Genomic DNA, 18,856 nt, shown 5'->3' on the forward strand with positions numbered 1-18,856 from the left:
ATAGGAACTCCGAAGTTAAGCGAGAAGGAGGCTAGAGTAATCCCATGATGGGTGACCCACTGGGAAGTTGCTCGTGAGTTCCCAAAAACAAAATCGTGAGGAAATAGTAAACCCAAAGCGGACAATATCGTGCTATGGTGGTGGAGTGGGCCTGGGAAGTGGTCCCGCCCGGGACGGGATGTGACATGTACACTTGTATTTTGTTGGACAAGTTCAACTCCCACAAATACAAAAACAACGTGTATTTTATTGCACACAAATACAAAAACAACGCATATTTTGTTGTGAGTTCGTTGTTAAGTGCCTATTTGAGACTGCTCTTGTATAAAACAATAGGTTTTTTAGCCTTTAATCAATGAAAACGGTACTAATTAGCTATATATCAATGACCAATTTTTATTTTGAACTTAATCAATGCAATTTTTCATTAATTAGGTCCATATTAATACATATTAAAAAAATGAAACTTTATTTGGTGCTCATATGCTCTGTGTATGTAGATGTCCCTCTGCAAATGAGAATTTATAAGAGCTTTGAGACTTTAGAGCGTAATTGAACAAAAATATACGAAAATGAAAAAAGATAGAAATTTTACTGAAAATTATGAGTTCAAACCACAACCTGATTTGAACCAAACCACTCGATCGAGTTCAAACAACCACCACGCATACAACCATTCAAATCCTAAAAACTTTAATACAAATATCCACCCAAGAACCAAACCGCTTGATCGAATTCAGATCCTTTATACTAATTTGCAAAGGTTATTGTTATTTTTTCTTAATAATTAACGACACTTAAAAAAGACAGAAAATTTATTGAAAATTCGAAGAATTGAGAAAAAAATAAAATGGTATGAAGTGTAGATGGCGTGTGAGTGCAGTGTTTGAATCAAAATGTGAAAAATATAACGAGAAAACAGACAATGTAATGCATTACAGTGTCTGAATCCAAATGTAAAAATGAAACAAGAAAATGCACATTGCATTACAGTGTCTGAATCCAAATGTAAATGAGTCGCGCGGGGTGTGAAGTGTATGAGGTGAATGAGTAATGGAAAAAAACAAAACCAGAAAAAGAAGTTTCTGAATTCAAATATAAAAAACAAAATCAGGCATTGAGTATCACAATACATGAGTGAACTCTTTATAATTAACATAAATATTGTTAACTATGTTGCTAATATTTTAACTTTTATTGATCTAATTCAAAATCACCCCCAACTATGCTCGTAAACACTTTTACTAATTATAAAGGGAAGTGTTATTGGCATTCCAAAAATCTTATTCTGCTCTCCTCACAAGTGTATTTTTCTTTCCAAATATAGAAAGTATAGAGTGTAGAATGAGATTTTTGTGCCAATAACAATTTTCATTATAAATATGTTAGAACTTTTATTATAAATCAAGTGCTTCTTTAGGAGTTCAATTTTTTGAAGAACAAGACTTGGCTGCTGAAGAATCAGCAGCCCGTCCTGCTGAGAGCCAATCACAGCTGAACATGTGTTCAAGTTATTATTTTTTTAATCACAACTTGAACACGTATCGCACAGTGATAGGCCTTCAGCAGGAAGGACTGCTGATTCTTTCAGAATTAAATCCTTTTTTGAATATGCTCCTGCCATGACCTGAAAAGCACTTCTAGAATCGAGAAGCACTTTTAAATGTTTATTGTAAACATAATTAAAAGTAATTGTGATAGTCACCCAGATCAAAATTAATTGAGTCAAACTTATGTACAAGGTTAGCAACCCATTGTAAAATTACTTCGTATATATTCACATTTCTAAAAAATTAAATTAATAAATAAAAGGAAAAGCTTATGTGACGTCTTCACACAAATTCACAGTTTCACTTATCACCGCACAAAAGACAGAGAATCAGAAAAAACAGATAAAAACGACAGCAAGGGACATCATGCGACGGCTTTTAAGCAGTGGCTACAAGCTCGGGCCCAGTTTCCAGTTCCACCTTAATTAATCGAAACAACACTAACAATTAACAACACTAATCACGATTAAACCGACACTAATCACGATTAAACCGACACTAATCACGATCTTAATCTTAATCGATCAAGCCGCCGTAGAATTCTCGACGGGGGATGTCCACACGATGTCCTTGAGCGCTGGCCGCAGCTCCTTGCTGCAGAACTGGTTGTACTCCAACGTATCACCATTGTCCTTCTTCACCTCCACCACTAGTAACGACGGCGTCATGGCGAATATCTCCGCCGCTATCGCCAGCTTCCCCTTCCGCCCGCTCTCCTGCCCCTGCAACCTCACCATCGAGTCGCTCTTCTTTATCCTGAACTTCCCCGCCGCCGCCACCTCCTCCAGCTTCGAAATCACGCTGCTTGCCGGCCGCGTCGTTGCGAACCGCAGCTCTTCCCTCTCCTCCCGCTTCTTCTCCTCGAACAGCGGCGACAAATCGAACCCCTCCGACAGCGAGATTATGTGAAACGCGTTCAGCGTCTCCGTCTGCTTCGACAGGATCTTCTCGCTCGGCTCGTCGAACTCCTGCTCCTGCTTCGTCCGTACGATCTTAGGAACCGATTTTTTGAACCAGGAGGAGTCCATGACCTTGGAAATGGTGATTCGGGTACTTGGATTCGGGTCGAGAAGCTTTGTCACGAGTCTTCGTGCCTCCGACGATAACCACGGCGGGCATTTGAAATCTCCTCTGTAAATCTTCCGGTACATGGCCACGAGATTGTCGTCTTGAAACGGCAAAAACCCAGCGAGAAGCACGTAAAGGATGACGCCACAAGACCAGAGATCCGCCTTGGCACCATCGTACCCTTTTTTCCCGATGACCTCTGGGGCCACGTACGCCGGCGTGCCGCATGTGGTGTGGAGAAGCCCGTCCTGCTTCAAGTGCTCTGTGAAAGCACTGAGTCCGAAATCGGTTACCTTCAAATTGCCGTCCTCATCGAGGAGGAGGTTCTCCGGCTTCAGATCCCGGTGGTAGACGCCGCGGCTGTGGCAGAAATCGATGGCGGAGATGAGCTGCTGGAAGTACACCCTGGCGACGTCTTCCTTGAGCCGACCCTTGGCGATTTTGGCGAAGAGCTCGCCACCGCGGACCAGATCCATAGCGAAATAGATCTTGGACTTGCTCGCCAAGACCTCGTGGAGCTCGACGATGTTGGGGTGTTTCACCATCCTCATCACCGAGATCTCCCTCTTGACCTGCTCCATCATCCCCACCTTGATCACCTTCTCCTTCCCCACCACCTTCATCGCCACGTTCTTCCCGCTAGGCAGGTGTCGGGCGTGGTAGACCTTGGCGAAAGTGCCGTGACCCAGAAGACGGCCCAGCTCGTACTTGCCGTGCAGCAACGACGAGCCGCCGCTTTCTTTCTGCTCGGCCATTGTTAACTAAAACAAACTTTAAAAAATGCACGAAAGGTGTTTGACAAAAGGCCTCTTTAAGAAAAAAACGTAACCGTTTCGGAAAACAAGAGGGGCGAATGGATCACCCGTCCTCTACGTGTTTCCGGTGGCAATTCCGGCCGCCGATGCAGCGCCTGACACGTACTGAAAGCTCAGGCTTGGGCAGCGAAACTTCTCTCATCTCTCTGCATTCCCTAACCACCTTCAGCTTGCTAAGCCGACTTAAATTTTTAGGGTTTCTGAAAGCACCACCGTTCACGGCGGCTGAACTCTTGGGTTTTGGCCTCTCGCTCTCGCTTTTTTTGTTCTTTTTTCTCCATTCATCTCATGGGCTCCGGTTATATAATGCTCTTTCTATCCGAATTACGATTTTACCCCCTTGTTGGCTTACCGCATACCGCCTGTGCCAGTCGGTTTCAAGCCACTTGTATAGGGTTACGAGTCAAAACTCGCTTGGTTGTTAATTTCTCCACAGCCTGGGGTGAGCAGAGGTGTGTTGTTACGTTTCTATCCTTCTTGTTGCTTTTGCCAATGCTTGGCCCCTTTTTTCTTAGATATATAATCGTATGGGCCACGTGCATTTTTTGGTGATAAGCTTTCCCCGACTAATGTTAGTGATGATACGAGACATGTAACCACCATATGGGATAAGTAGCTGTAATTTCATTTTTATATAAAATTATGACCTTGGTCCCTTCTAATGTTTATTAAGAGCTGGTTTGGTATTGTTGTGCTTTGAAAAAAAATTGTTTCTGCTGTACTGTGAGAATAAGCAGCTGAGAAATAAAGCAGCTGAGTGTTTAGTAAACTTTTTTGTAAAAATGCTTTTGAAAAAAAAAAAAAAAAAAAAAAAAAAAGCAGTATTATAGTTTTTGGTAAACTTTTATGTAAAACATATGTGAAAAAAAGCTGGTTTTTCAAAGCTGAGTTTTGCAGCTTCTTGTTTTTGGCTTTTTTCATCCAAAACTGTGAAAAAAAAAACTGAAGTTGAATGTTTACCAAACACAAAAACAGCTCCCAGCTTTTTTCAGAATCACCTCAGTACCAAACTAGGCCTAAGTTTCATTTTAGTCTCTGTAGTTTGATTAACAGTAATTTTCAAAAGGATAGTTTGATTTTACTTGGTGAAACCAAATTTTAAACCTTTGCAAACTAAATGATGTGTCGCCAATAGGAAATAAGCACATTAATCTACGCTCAAGTAATGATAAGTATGATTTTAGTCCTTGTATTGTTGGTGAACTTCCAGTTGGGTCTCTGTAAACTAGTTTGAATTGAAACAATGTTTCAGTTTGTTGGAAGGATCCACGACGTGAGTTTATCACATCTCAACATATGTAATTCACGAACAATACCAAAACTTTTGACAAAAATTAAGGACATGTTTACTTATAAGGAATAGAAATGAGAATCAGTCTGATTCTTGAGTTCCTTGCGTTTATTAAAACATGGGTAATGCAATCAGCTTATCCCTTAACTATTTTCTACATTTACTTGCATGGAAGAAATTGAAAAACTATAAGTTTTTCATTTATATCCATAGTCAAATAACAAAAATAAAAAATAAAAAATGGGACTGTTGTTTTGATTCTCTTTTCGTACGTCTTCTATTTTTAAGCTTATTGATTCATTCGATTTTTCATTTTTGCTAAGTAAACATATGCACTAAAATGTTATCTCTGGATTCGAGTGAATTTCAAAATTTAATTGGGGAAAATTGATTCTATACGAACTATAGTGAAACTTGGTTACAACTAGAGGGATTAAAATCATAATTTGCATTTTATATTGTTTAAGATGGTAATAAAGTAAAGTTAAAAGAACGAGTGGTGATTACGTGGAGCGTGAGAAGAATATCCTTCCTTCATTCCTTTGGGATGCTTTCAGTTTCACGTATGTCCAAGTCTATTCAAATTTCTTAGGTCAAAATGCATCTCCAGAACCTCCCCGCTCACTGATCGACGCGTGCTCCTAATAATCGGAGGTGGACCCTACGCTATTCTGACTTTGTCAGTTGGTAGAGTAAGTGGTAACTCAGATGAGGACCTCATGCATGGTCTCATCTGATTTAGGATTTGAATCTTGCGAGTATAAATGTTAAATATTTAAGTTTTTCAAATGAAAATATAGTGTAAAACGTATAAATAAATTTTAATTTATTCACAAAAACATTTTATTAAACATTTGATGGATTTGTTATCGTCAATCGAACCATGTTAAGCATATATCAATACATATCAACATTTGCTAAGCAATCTGATGAATATTATTAAAAGTATTTGTCAAGTGTTGTCGACACAGCCTATCAATTGTTATTACGATATGTTAACATGTATTACATTAAACAATTAGTAAATACAAAAAACAACGGTATAAATCACTATGAGAATTTCAAAAACTTTACGAGGTTATTTTCCGGACTCTGAATATTTCTGAGAGCACCTTGGTCTCCTAGTGCATCCGCCCTAGCACGACCTACGACCTAACCTTTCATTTCATCATGTGCCTGCGCTAAAATTCATTATCCAAACCTAGAAATTTGGTTGTCAATCCCTTTGGAACATAACATAATGAGCGAAGGATGACGTGTTTGCCCATCTCAAATTGTTGTCAAATTACTTCGGTTTATGATGTTTGAATTATGTACGTATAAAGTTATAATTCTTGTATTGAATGGTTTATTATTTGATTTCATTAAAAAAAAAAATTATATAGTTTACACCTAATTAAATCATGACACTAATAAAAATGTATTTACCGATTCACAGTTACCTTCATGTGTAATCCGTCAAAAAGTAATTTTACATGAGTGGACGTCATCTCACATCGAAAACTCTATACCTTTTATGATAAAAGAGATTTTTGAATTCCTCAAGCATTGCAACAAGAGAAAACGAAAAAGTGTAAACACTACCATGGTAGATGATATACCATGATAATGTTTATACAATTATCGGTATTTGGACTTTGAAATTTGACTAGGGTCAATTATTTACATTACGAGAAATGACTCTGTCTGCAATTGGCCGCTATAATAAGGTCAAAAAGGTTTATCCTTTTATCTTCAACTTGATCGGGCCTTCATATATGACCATGGATCATGAGAGCCACACAGACTGAGAGACAGAGAGGGATGGTTGTATTGGTGGTGACTTGTAGCCGCAGGCTGAATGCCTGAATCCATAAAAAACACGACCAGATCGAGGACTTGAACCACGAGATACATAGATTGGAAGTTGAACCACTAGATATATAGCTTCTGCATGTATTATTGCATCCATCTGTTACTGTTACTTTATTTGTCCTCAGAACAGCCAACAACTTGCATGTGTATAAAAATGGATTTTCTCACAAATATCTTCGATTTATTTAGTAATATATATAGCACTTTGTTGTTTTTCCAACTCTAATTTAGTAGTAATATTATTTTGATGACAATTAATACATTTTCTGTTGTCTGCCAAAAGATGATAATGTGATACTATTTTACTAAATTAATGGTATAATTAAAATCGTATATTCTTGTTATTATTATTTGTTTATTTTCTTTTTTAGTTATTTGTATGAATAAAAAAATTGACGTTCGTCTTCATTGTGCATTTGTGCTACTTTAAATTTTGTGGCATCTTTTGGTTGGCTGATTTGACAACTCTAGTGGTCCAGCGATGCCAGTTATGAGGACGAAATTATACATATTAGCACTTTTAATTTATTTTAATGAAATATATGAAATCTGATTATGTGGGGCGAATATCAAAGTGACCATGTTCTTATCTTATCAACCTTCCAGAATTGGATCTCATCCGGATTTATTTTGTGAATCATATGAATTTTCATATCTTAGTTATTCATCATGTAATCATACGGTTATAAATTATTTGATTTTTTTAATTTAAAATTAAACATCAATAGTATCTGACGAAAACTAATTACACAATGTACAATGAACGATTAGAATGTGAGAATCCCTATAAAATGAATCTGTAGAGAATCTTCTTCCAAGCACAAAAACAAGTCTTGTTTTAACAACCTTCCAAGCGCAAAGCACTGATATCATCGTGACATGAAATTCATATGCTGCTTCTGTGCAGAAAGTGGCAGTCAATTAAGTTTTCTGTTTCTGCTGAGTCTTGTGTGGTGTGCAAATAGCAGACCGCAGGGTTAAGACGATGAGAAATTGCCAGGAACCACAATTGGAGTTTCTGGGCGGCTGCATGCATGCATGCATGCCTAGGTTTGAACAAATATTAATTGAGTGAGGGTGTGGGGAAGTTGCCGTGACAGAGAAATATCATCTTGCTGATGCGCGCTATTGCTATTTGACGAATATTCCACCCGCCAACTGTTTTGATTTTTTTTTCTCTCTTTTTTTTTTCTTCTCTTAAATACTGAATCTTTTGGCACCCACTGTTTCAAAAGTTGTCTCTCTTAAAAATCGTAGTATACTAATATCGATTTTATATTCCCAACTTGTCAAACATACACTAACTAGTCACTAATCATGGCCTTAATTAATTAGGTCGTGTTAATGATGTTGATAATACGGTTTACCTATAGAATTGAGCAAACATAAACATTTTTTAAAAAGAGAAAAGAAGAAAATGGAGGATGTGGAGGAGTTTTCTCTGGTTCAGGTCACAGGTACCATATATATTGAGTGAATGCCCCACATCAACACTTAATTAACACAAAAAAACAAACATGCTTTCTGCAGCTGTACGCTTGTTTTTCTGGCCGCCCACATGCCCTCTCCATGTCTTTTTCTTTACTTCTTTGAAGAGACGCATAAACCCTAAATATTTCTAGAAATATGAACTGATGTGAAAATTTTGGTATTTATGGTATTTATTTGGTTATCTATTGCAAATTTGAAATTACCATAAGTGACAAGACTCCTTTCATATACATAAATTGATTGATCTGTTCTTGTCTGTTGAATACTGAATAGCTATGGAGATCATCTACATCCGCTTGCAGATGCGGGTGTTTCAGGCCTGCCGGTTCCTAGCACTAATTACTAATTAGTAAATATAAAGGTATATATGCTAAGTCTCTCTTACTTACAAAAGGAGATAACTACTATTAACAAAATATTACAAAGATTAAATAATTGAATATTGATACAGAAATATTTTCTATGTACATAAGCTAAGATAAGATATAACTGCAAAGATCATGATAATTCTTTTTTCTTACCTTTTCTAGATTTTTATTATAAGGTTTAAAAGACAATATATATTCTAAATTAATTTAAGTACGAAAAATTATAACTTATTACAATATAGAGTTTATTCCAATACATAACTAGTCCCAAATTAAGATCGAATTTTTTTATGACTTTAACAAAAATTGTCTAATTATAAAATATTACTGCAAAGAAATTTTACTGTACTTTAATCTATATGTGAGCCATCATGATCATCATCTATATTCTCAGGCTGAAAATAATGGACCACTTTGATTATAGGAATCATTAAGGGGGACAAACAAAAAAACAAAATTTATAGAGCCACAAAATACGATTCAAAGATAAAAGGGGTTATATAAACCAAACTGCAGATAGAGATCAAAACACCACCCTCTTTTTTCCATCAAAATAACATAAAAATACAAAATGTCACCCTCCTTTGCCTTTTTTTTTTTTTTTTTTTTTTTTCAGTAGACAGGCAGTGTTATATATATGCTAATTAACTAGCTAGTCTTGGAAAAGTTTTTTTTATTTTTTATCTTGGTAAATTATTAGTTAGGAATATATAGCTTCGATATCAACTCATAAGATTGTTAAAGAGTACGCTTTAATACACGTTTAATTTGATACCATAATATAAATGTGAGTTTGTTAGTAGTGATGATGATAAGGTAAAATCCAACTAAATAAGTCTTAATAGGTACTCATTAATTACTTAATGAGTTTATTTTCCACCTCTAAATACGATTATAGAAAATTTGGAATTTGCTTATGTACTTTTTATCGTTGATTTTTTGTGAGTGCATATCTCTTACTCTAATATCTCGAGTTCGAATTCTTTCTAGTTTGTAATATTTATACTAAAAAAACCGATCATTTACTTCACGGGAAACTCATGTCAAATTGTGCCCAAGTCTTTGCAAAGTCGGGCATCCGATCATATTTTAATGTGCTAGATTGGATCACCGCAACTTATTAATTAAGACTACAATTTGTTGCGCATGCTTAGATTTGTCAAAAAAGAAACCACTTTAATTATTTTTTAAATATCGAAGAAAGAAAAATTATTTATGGTCTTAAAAAAAAAAAAAAAAAAAATTTCTGATATTTGACTTCAAATTCATCGTATACCTAGTTCGACAAATTAATAATACTCAACGGCAGCATGAAGTACCGGTGAAGGCGAATACCTGCGTACATATGCACGAAATTGGTTCATTTTATATAAATGTACATAATTAATTCATTGATAGTTATGAGAACTAATTAAGTTGAACCTACCAGCTGATGTGATAGCTACTTCAATCCCAAATATTGACTAATTAGTACTAAAGAAGCACAAGCATATTTGATGACTACTAAAGTTGTCCCACGTCAGAAAGTTCAGCAATTTTGTATGTGATTATAAGAAGTTAAGCTACTCTCTTTATTATTACAATTGATTTTAGAATGGAATCTCAACTATTTTCATGATACCGTTTTAGGTTTATTCGCAGGTGAAAGCATACATCTCCCCGTCACATAATAATTGTTGTCTATATGTTTGGTTTGAATGTTGTCACATGTGAGGGAGCTTATGAGAATATGAATTGTTGTTTTATATTTAAAAGTTAAAAAAAAATCTTATAGGTTGTTATAAGAAGTTAGACTACTTTACCAGCTTTATAAAAATTTGTTAAATAAACAGTACCGAAAACTTTTCGTTAAAATTTCCTATAAGAAATGGTACTTGTCGTGGGCAACGGGTTGAGCCACAACCCACAAATCAATTCATTTAGCTCGAGTACATATTTAACAAAACTATTGCCACCCAAGAAAACAAGGAAACCAACCAACCCACCCAGTCCATTGTTATTCAGGTTGAGTTGGGCGGGTTTCACGAGTTATCCATTATACAAGTGTTTTCAACGCCCAAAATATCGTTTCCCAAAATAACCATTTATTTATTTGTTTTTAATCTCGTGATATGATTTTTCTTATATTCAAGAAATATAATATAGGCTGGTGCTGAGGAATCGCATAAAAACTCATAGAGGGGAGAATTTTGTGCTTTGGTTGTAGAAGAAACAGCCAATGAATCATGGCGATGTGGGTCGGTTTAGTTGGGTTATAAAAATTCAAAACCGCATAGAACTTGTGCAGATAACGGGTGGCCGGGTTTTTTTCCCTTCACAACCGATCCAACTCAATCCATTTTAGTTGGGTTGGTCGGGTTGGGCGGTTGATTCGTGAACCTGACCATCCCTAATAAGAATATTAATTAAAGTCATGTGATAAATTGGGATTTGATGCACGAGCCTACTGAGATCGAAGAGCAAATTAAGGATAAAAAAGAAAATGTGCTAGTCGACTCGACACATTAGTCAGCAGCCAGCTACTTACTTTGCTAGTAGAATGAAGGTGTACGTAAATGCAACTGTGCATGCATGCTAATTACCTACAAATACAGTGCCTTTTGATTGATTAATTAATTGATACTTTCTTTGGTCCAATGGTTCTGAAATCTTCGATCATGAAGTTGATTCTTCAATTAGTTGCTTATGGCTTTCTTCCTAAATGCAAGCTGAAGAACCCCACATGCACAACATGCAAGTTTTGGCGTTTGAGTAGTTTTCTCTTAAACAATTTAAAATGCGAGAATGAAGATTTAAACTCGAATAAAGAGAATTTTGATTATTTAAAACTCAAAATAAGTAATAATTACGATAAGAGGTTGAGCAATAAGATGTATGTGTATATAAATATGATTTGTTGAAACATTATTGCAATGATGCAAAAGATATATGCATTATTGCAATAAATAAACGACAATGAACTTATGAAAGTCACAAGATGTGACAATCCTAGCATGAGAGAAATATACATATGGCAAATGAAAGCAAACAAACGACAAAAATCCGAAAATTATTGCTACTATTTTAATTTCATGGACTCCAGATTTGCAGGATTGATGCTAACTACATGTCAGAAGCTCTCACTCTTTCGTTGCAGTTTTATTCAACGCATTCTTTCTGCACATATGTAATACTGAAGATCTCGATCTAGATAAATTACAATAATCAAATCTATTAATTGTTATATGTTAACTTTACACCAAGCATATCCACTAGATTAGCTAAATTCTGTTCCTACGTTTTTTTTAATTCCAGTTTATCTTAATATAGCCACTCTTCCAACACACTAGCTATTTAAATTGGTCCAAACTAGAGAGAAAAATTCAAATTTGAATAAAGAGTAAATTGTAGGAATGGTTCATTAACTTTAACTTAATTGGAGCAATAGCCCCTCAACTAAAAATCCATTACCATTGGTCCCTCAACTCATTAAAATGTATAGTTATGGTCCCTCAACTTAAAATATATTACTATTGGTCTCTCAACTTTAATCCAACTGGAGAAATGGTCCATCAACTTTAACCCAATTGGAGCAATGATCCCTCAACGTTAACTCAATTATAGCAATTGTCCTTCCAACATAACTCATTTTGACAAAATTCTGATGAAATTGACGAAAATGACTATAGCTACACGTTTTGATGAGTTGAGGGACCCCAATTGTAGCAATGGTCCTTCCAACATAACTTATTTTGACAAAATTCTGACGAAGTTGACAAAAATGACCATAGCTACACATTTTGATGGGTTGAGGGACCAATGGTAATGGATTTTTAGTTGAAGGACCAATGGTAATGCATTTTTAGTTGAGGGACTATTGCTACAATTTACACTTGAATACAAAAAAAGAGTAACACTGTTTTAACCAACTTGATTAAACTCTAAATTTATTTACTTTGACTAGCATTGCTCGATACGCATTAAGTTAAGAAATAAACAAATGAAAGTTCAAGTGAAATCGTCAATGTTTTGGGGATCAATTTGGTGATATTAGAATTAGAAGAAGAAGAAAGTAGCATCTTCTGATCTGTTGTTTTTTTTACCCAGTAATTTTTAAATTGAAGTTGCATCACATACGAACTGACACATCTGGATTTGAATGTCTTACCATAATATAATTAACTGGCAGTTAATCAATTATTTATTTATAGTGATTACAGAATAAAAGCTACCATGTGAGATGATAGATCTGTAACCAACAAAAATTTTATTTTAACAAGAAGCGGTAGCATTTCATTAATGAACAAGAACAATTACAAGGGTTGTCACAATGAAAACATTTTTTTAGTGATCAATTCATTGATCTGGAGTAATTTGCACATATAAGCATAAAGAGTAATCTCATAAATGGCTACCATAAGTACCATCGGTACAAATCTGTTACAAATGGCGAACGTACCAGATCTAAACCGAGGCACACACAATGCCATTGCCAAAATCGAAACCACATCACATCAAATTATCGCTGATAAGCAAGGTCGCATAACTTTCTAGGCAAGACATTACTCAATAGTTGCAGTACAAACAACAATCCTACAAAAAACCACTACTTCGAAAATGGAATCCACCGATCAATTATTTCCAAAGTGAGGATTAGGAAACTCTAGCCAAGACCACCGTACCGCATCTAAAGAGATCCCGCCATGGATCTGGCCAAGTAAGGCGGCACCGCCACAAACCGATGGAGTACATAGATCTCTACCTTAGAAATCAAGCCATAGAAGATGAATCCGACCCACCAACAACCAGGAGTCTAATACACTTGGGTTGGGGAAGGAGAGAGAAGTTTCGGGGTGATGGAGTCTAATACCAACCAATTTGTATGAAAAGGAATTAGATAATTATTAACCTGCATATACATTGGTACCTCAGTTTTCCACTGCAACATAAGTGTAAACAAATTGGCTTGACCAATATGCTCTTTCCTGTACATTTTTTACTCGATCTTGAATCTCATTTGTCGTACTTCAAAATTAAATCTATTTAATATCACTGGAATTGAAAAGAGAATCTTATTGACCATTATTGTGTGGACAATAGGACACCGTTAACTTTGCCAAACTAAGTGCCTAGGTTTTAAAATTTTGAGATTAAATATTTATGCTTTTTAGAGTTTTGATTAAATATCTTTCTACAATTTAAGTGCCACATGAATTAGAAGTAGCTTTTTTTTTTATTATTTAAATTACCCAACTTGCCATTATATAAATATACCTTTTAAATTTTTTAGATAATACCTCAAAACTCCAAAAATCTTGTAGATAAATATTGTAGAATTTAATTCCAATAAAAAGTCTTTCAAAATACACATGAATGCGACTTACCATTATATTTAATATACCTTTTAATTTTTTTTTAGATAATATCTCAAAACTCCTAAAATCTTATAGATAAATATTGTAGTATTAAATTTTAATAAAAAGTCTTTCAAATTACACATGAAACCTAGATTTCTTCTTGGTACATATTTGATACGTTACTTAATATATCTTCTTAATACATATTTGGTATGTTTGTTTCAATCGAGACTTTCTATTATGCCAGGGAAGCCTCTTTTGTCTGCCTTCCGTAGAAGCATCTTCAAGTCTTCACGATTTAGCTTGTGAAGGTATGTGGCTCCATATATGGCTTGAATTGCCTGATAGAATCGCTTCAGGTTCTCAATAGCAGTAATCTCCGCAAGTCGGCAATACTCGTTAGTTGAGTCTGCAGAGCACCCATTAGCTAGCATGCGAAAAACAAATGTGAGTTTCTGATGAGGTGATAGACTTTGTCGGCCTGCGACATCTATCTTCCTTACAAAGTAGGGGTCGTGATTGACAACTACGTCGAAGATGCTTTCAAAAAGATCTCTCCTCATCCAAAACCGCCTTCGAAAATCATGAGCAGGAAATCTCGGACACTCGATGAAATAATCTTTCATCATTTGGTCATGAGACTCTTCTCTATCACGCTGCACAAATGAACGCCCCATGATAGAACCGCGATAGCTAGATTCGCCATGGTGCTCATATTACATAAACGAGTTTACAAGTTCTGCTTTGGCGTTGATCAATTATGCATCCTCAATCTCAATCCTTGCTTGGTATTATGCCATCTGCATTGCCATGCTACGCCTTCTTCTATCACCCATTGATGAGATATTGAGGATCTTTAGGAAACAAAAACTCTTTGAAAGTTGAAAGATTGGTGAATATAGAGGATGATTGAAGGTTGAAAGGTTGTGTGATCAACTAATATTAGACATGTGTTTATATAGAGGATGATTGATGAAAGTTGAACGGTTGGTGAAAGTTGAAAGTTTGGTGTTGAATGGTTGGTAAAAGTTGAAAATTTGGTGAAAGTTGAAAGATTGGTGAAAGTTGAAGGCTTACTTTGTGGAAAATTTAGTAATTTTTCAATATTTATCGGAATTTAAATATTTTTAGATTAAAATGTTCATAAAATTAATTTATGATAGTCTACAAAATTTTTTTTTTTTAAATTTAATTTAAGAAAAAAAATTAGCCTAAGTTCATTCTTTAATAATCCCGGGCTAAAATTTTAGGCTATAAGGGTTAGAGCAGAAAAGCTGTTTCTGGGCTAAAAACTAAATTTTTCGGGCTAAAAAATTTGGCTTTTAGCCCAAGGGTTGAAGATGGTCTTAGGAGTGGTTTTTCAAGATATTTGCATCCAATAAAGACTTTTAGATGCAAATTTTGTTGCCCCTACTACTTACGTATCTTGTAGTGCCACTTGGTATATACAGTGACATTGTAGTGTGAACAAATTTTGTAAATGATTTAATTGATCGATTAGGGTGCGTAGTATCATTTACAAGGCAACGAAGTGGCTTGCGATCTTAGGGTGTTCTAATTAACCTACATAATTAGTCTTAATCGATCGACCTATCAAACCTTGTATAACTCAATGGGTGGCCCTCATAGGGAAATAAGAGAGTGGCCCTCATACGGAAATAAGAGAGTAGCGTCCACAAATCCATGGATACAATTTGTCTCTCTCCTCTTGACATACTTAAAGATATACACATTACATATATATAACCTCAAATACGAAATGTATCAATCACTGTATTTTGCAAATTATTGAACATGTCAATAGAGAATATAAAATTTGTAGGCTAGCTTTGTCGCGAGCCTTTGTGATGAATATGACATTATATCCTTCTTCTGACGATAAAGACATTATTTCCTAAAAACAATTAGGGTTTTGCATGTTAGATGATCAATTTATGTTTGATGACGGGGTGACTTTAGGTGAAACGGAAAGCTACAATAATTACTAACCATCCATGGACATGTATTATTTTTGTTGAAAACAAAATTAAATCACTTGGTCATGAAACCTCTGCATCACAAGTGAAAACCGTGGAAGGAGAAAATTTGTCTGTCATAGGAATGCATGGTGTTATTACGACCTTATCCTCCTCATTGTTCCAACATCCAAGTATTCACTGTTGTGAAGACAAGCTATCAAAAGAAATTGGCCACTCAATTTTCCAAATAGGGTTTCCTCAACCAAGAGAAAAAAAGACCAATAATGCAACTCAGGTTCTCACAGATTGTATAGATGATACAATTATATAGTACCCTCTCGACTAATTTCAAATTTAAAATGATCTTGAAACGATTGGCATGCATATACACATCACGATCATTGTTTAAATTATTTAGTACCACCTCAACCGATTTCAAACTTGAAATGATCTTGAAATGAATGGCATGCGTATACACATGAAATGAATGACATGCGTATATACATCACGATCACTAAGTAAATTATTTAGTATAAATAGCAATTAACAATAATTATCAGGGTCATTGCCACGTCTCTAATGTTAGATTGGACTAGTAAAGGCTCATTCGCGTGACATGCCATTGATGTCAATTCCATTTTTGTTCAATTATATTATGGATTAATATTTAGTTGTGGAATCTTTTAAGCTAGAAGAAAAACTAACAAAACCCATGAAAATACAAGCGAGATCGAAAATAACTAGAACAGAGTTTCATCCATCAGGACATCCTATAAATTTCCTTCATGAACCTTGAAGAAGCTTGGTGGTTGGTGCGGCTAAATTTCCACCAAAATATGTTTTATGATGACTCATGTAAGAAATTTTCAAAACTGATTAAAAGAGTTTGCTCACAATATTTTGTGAAAAATGCGAGTTTTTAGTTATAATATCATCTTCTGTGTACGAGATAAGGAATATAGAAGTCATCTTAAAAACGGCCTAACTATTTATTGAATTTAAAAAGTAATTATTATTGAATATTTACGCTTGCAAATGAAAACGAAAACGATAAAAATACTAGCAGATGCATAATATTTACGCTTGAAGTTTCATCCATAAATCTTAAGAAGCTAACGAAAGTTGGTTTTATAAAGACAAGTGTACAAAATGCATAGATGTGTGACTTTCTAGCATTATTCATTCATTTGCTGATCAAGTTTAAGAAGACGGAATCTTTCACGCCTTTGATAATCTGAAGTTTTCTCTATAGTTGTATTCATCAGGCCATCCACGTGTTTCTTTTAATCAATCTGCCTAATTCTTGGTCAGTCCCTCTCTTTGTGCAATATTAACCTAATTAATTGACAAGCTATATCTAAATATGACACGTGATATATGATGCTCATTAAAAACACATTTGGATCTTCTTTTGAGCCCAAGGAGAGGATCATCCTGATCAAGAACTGTGAACAGTTGGATTTTCATCAAACAGCTACAAACAAGGAGTTCTTTTAAAGTTATAGTAATTATAACCGTTAGATTTTCATCCAACGGTCCATAGTTCTTGGTCAGAAGGATCCTCTCCTTGGGCTCAGGAGAGGATCCAAATCCATAAAAAAAAACTACCAGTCTTAATCCAACGGTTCATAGTTCTTGATCAGAAGGATCATTTCCTCGGGTTCAGCAGAGGATCCAAATCCATAAAAAAACTACCAGTCTTGGCAAATTGCTTTAATCATCGTCAGTCTCGTCCTTTTTTGAGATTGTGGAAATGTTAGATACATCAATCAGTGTCATTATATATAATAGGCTTAATTATAAGAGGACAAATGGAGGATTGGTAACCAATATATCCACCTGCCAAACTCTGGAACATCTTCCACTCCATTCATTTTTCGATGATGAGTCGTTTTCTCTCGGTCATATTGTAGTACTTTTAGAATAGTTTAGGAGCATTTTAAGATAATTAAAAACGTTTTTGATAATGTTTTTGTTTTCGGTGAAATTTTTTTTTTTTTAGCTAAGAGTGCTTCTAGTTTTTTAAAAAAAAAAAAAAAGAAACACAGTGCTTTCTTTCATTGTAAGTGTTTTTTTTTTTTTTTTTTTCAAGAACTACTTGAACTTTTGGGGTGATCTCTAAAAGTGGAAATGATTTAGCTCAAAATGTTGAAGGAAGAAAGTGCATCAAGTTGTTCACAAGAGCCAACTTGATTCTCTTACCTAGAGATTCCAAATGAGGTAACTCTAAAAGAGTTGCCAGCTCCAACTACTATCATGTGAGATCCACACTAGACCTGACCAACTAACTACCCGACCTCCTCTATGTTCTTGACAACCTATCTTCATCTTAGGAGACTCTTTCGACGAGCTGCTGAACTCCTAACCAAATAATAAAGCATATCTCACTCATCGATTTAACATGCTTCAAATAAAAGCAATTTCTTGAAAACTACTTTCTATAGAGAAATTTGAAGGTCGTAAATATCCTAGCTTAAGTTAGAGGTGCAACTCGAATGAATTAGACGGTTGGATGGTGAACCAAACCCTAACCCAACCGTCATGATTCGAGCTTGAGTTGAGTTCAGGTTCATGGAGGTTTAGTTGCGTTCAAGTTTTAATGGAGTTTGGACTTACTCGAGTTGGGTTCGGGTACACTGTACACCCAACTTATCGAGTTCAATCTCATAAAATTGTATTTTTTATGATTTTTTAAATTTTGAACCAAACAACTCCAATATTGGTTAAAATTCCATTTATACATCACTATCCAAACAAAAATTAAAAAAGACAACTTGACCTAATTATTAAAAGGAAAAATCAAATTTGAGTTTTAACGATAAAGACAAAATAAAGGGTAAAATGAATAGTACCATAATTTACTTTTTAATGTAAAAATGTGGTTTTTCGTTAAAGTAAACAGTACTGAGAGCTTTTCGTTAAAGTTTCCATGATTAAACCATGCAAAGTTGAAATTAAATTACAAGACATATACCAAAAGCTTCAACCAAAAGAAATGTAAAAATAACACTATCATTCATTATTCATATGAAAACTGCCAATAAACTTCAAATATAGTCATTCAAAAACTTATCGAAACTCAAATAACATGAATGGGATAAATAATATGTGCATGAGTGAATTTG

The 18,856-nt window shown here is 34.9% G+C and overlaps 2 protein-coding genes across 2 annotated transcripts; both read right to left on the minus strand.

Annotated features, from left to right (window-relative positions):
* Positions 1-1,831: 1,831 nt before the first annotated feature.
* Positions 1,832-3,915, minus strand: LOC137719841 (CBL-interacting serine/threonine-protein kinase 6). The gene has a single exon (XM_068458846.2). It carries the CDS (start codon positions 3,371-3,373, stop codon positions 2,075-2,077), a length of 1,299 nt encoding a protein of 432 aa, XP_068314947.1. The 5' UTR covers positions 3,374-3,915; the 3' UTR covers positions 1,832-2,074.
* Positions 3,916-13,994: 10,079 nt separating this feature from the next.
* LOC148690895 (uncharacterized) lies at positions 13,995-14,450 on the minus strand. The gene has a single exon (XM_088685039.1). It carries the CDS (start codon positions 14,448-14,450, stop codon positions 13,995-13,997), a length of 456 nt encoding a protein of 151 aa, XP_088541165.1.
* Between the last annotated feature and the right edge of the window lie 4,406 nt (positions 14,451-18,856).

The sequence above is a fragment of the Pyrus communis genome, chromosome 15, assembly GCF_041283825.1.
Source record: "Pyrus communis isolate YQ-2024b chromosome 15, ASM4128382v1, whole genome shotgun sequence".
NCBI classification, from domain to species: domain Eukaryota; kingdom Viridiplantae; phylum Streptophyta; class Magnoliopsida; order Rosales; family Rosaceae; genus Pyrus; species Pyrus communis.

What these genes read in the sequence shown, in the direction of transcription:
- LOC137719841 (XM_068458846.2), bottom strand. Translation starts at nt 3,373, where the DNA reads ATGGCCGAGCAGAAAGAAAGCGGCGGCTCGTCGTTGCTGCACGGCAAG.
- LOC148690895 (XM_088685039.1), bottom strand. Translation starts at nt 14,450, where the DNA reads ATGGGGCGTTCATTTGTGCAGCGTGATAGAGAAGAGTCTCATGACCAA.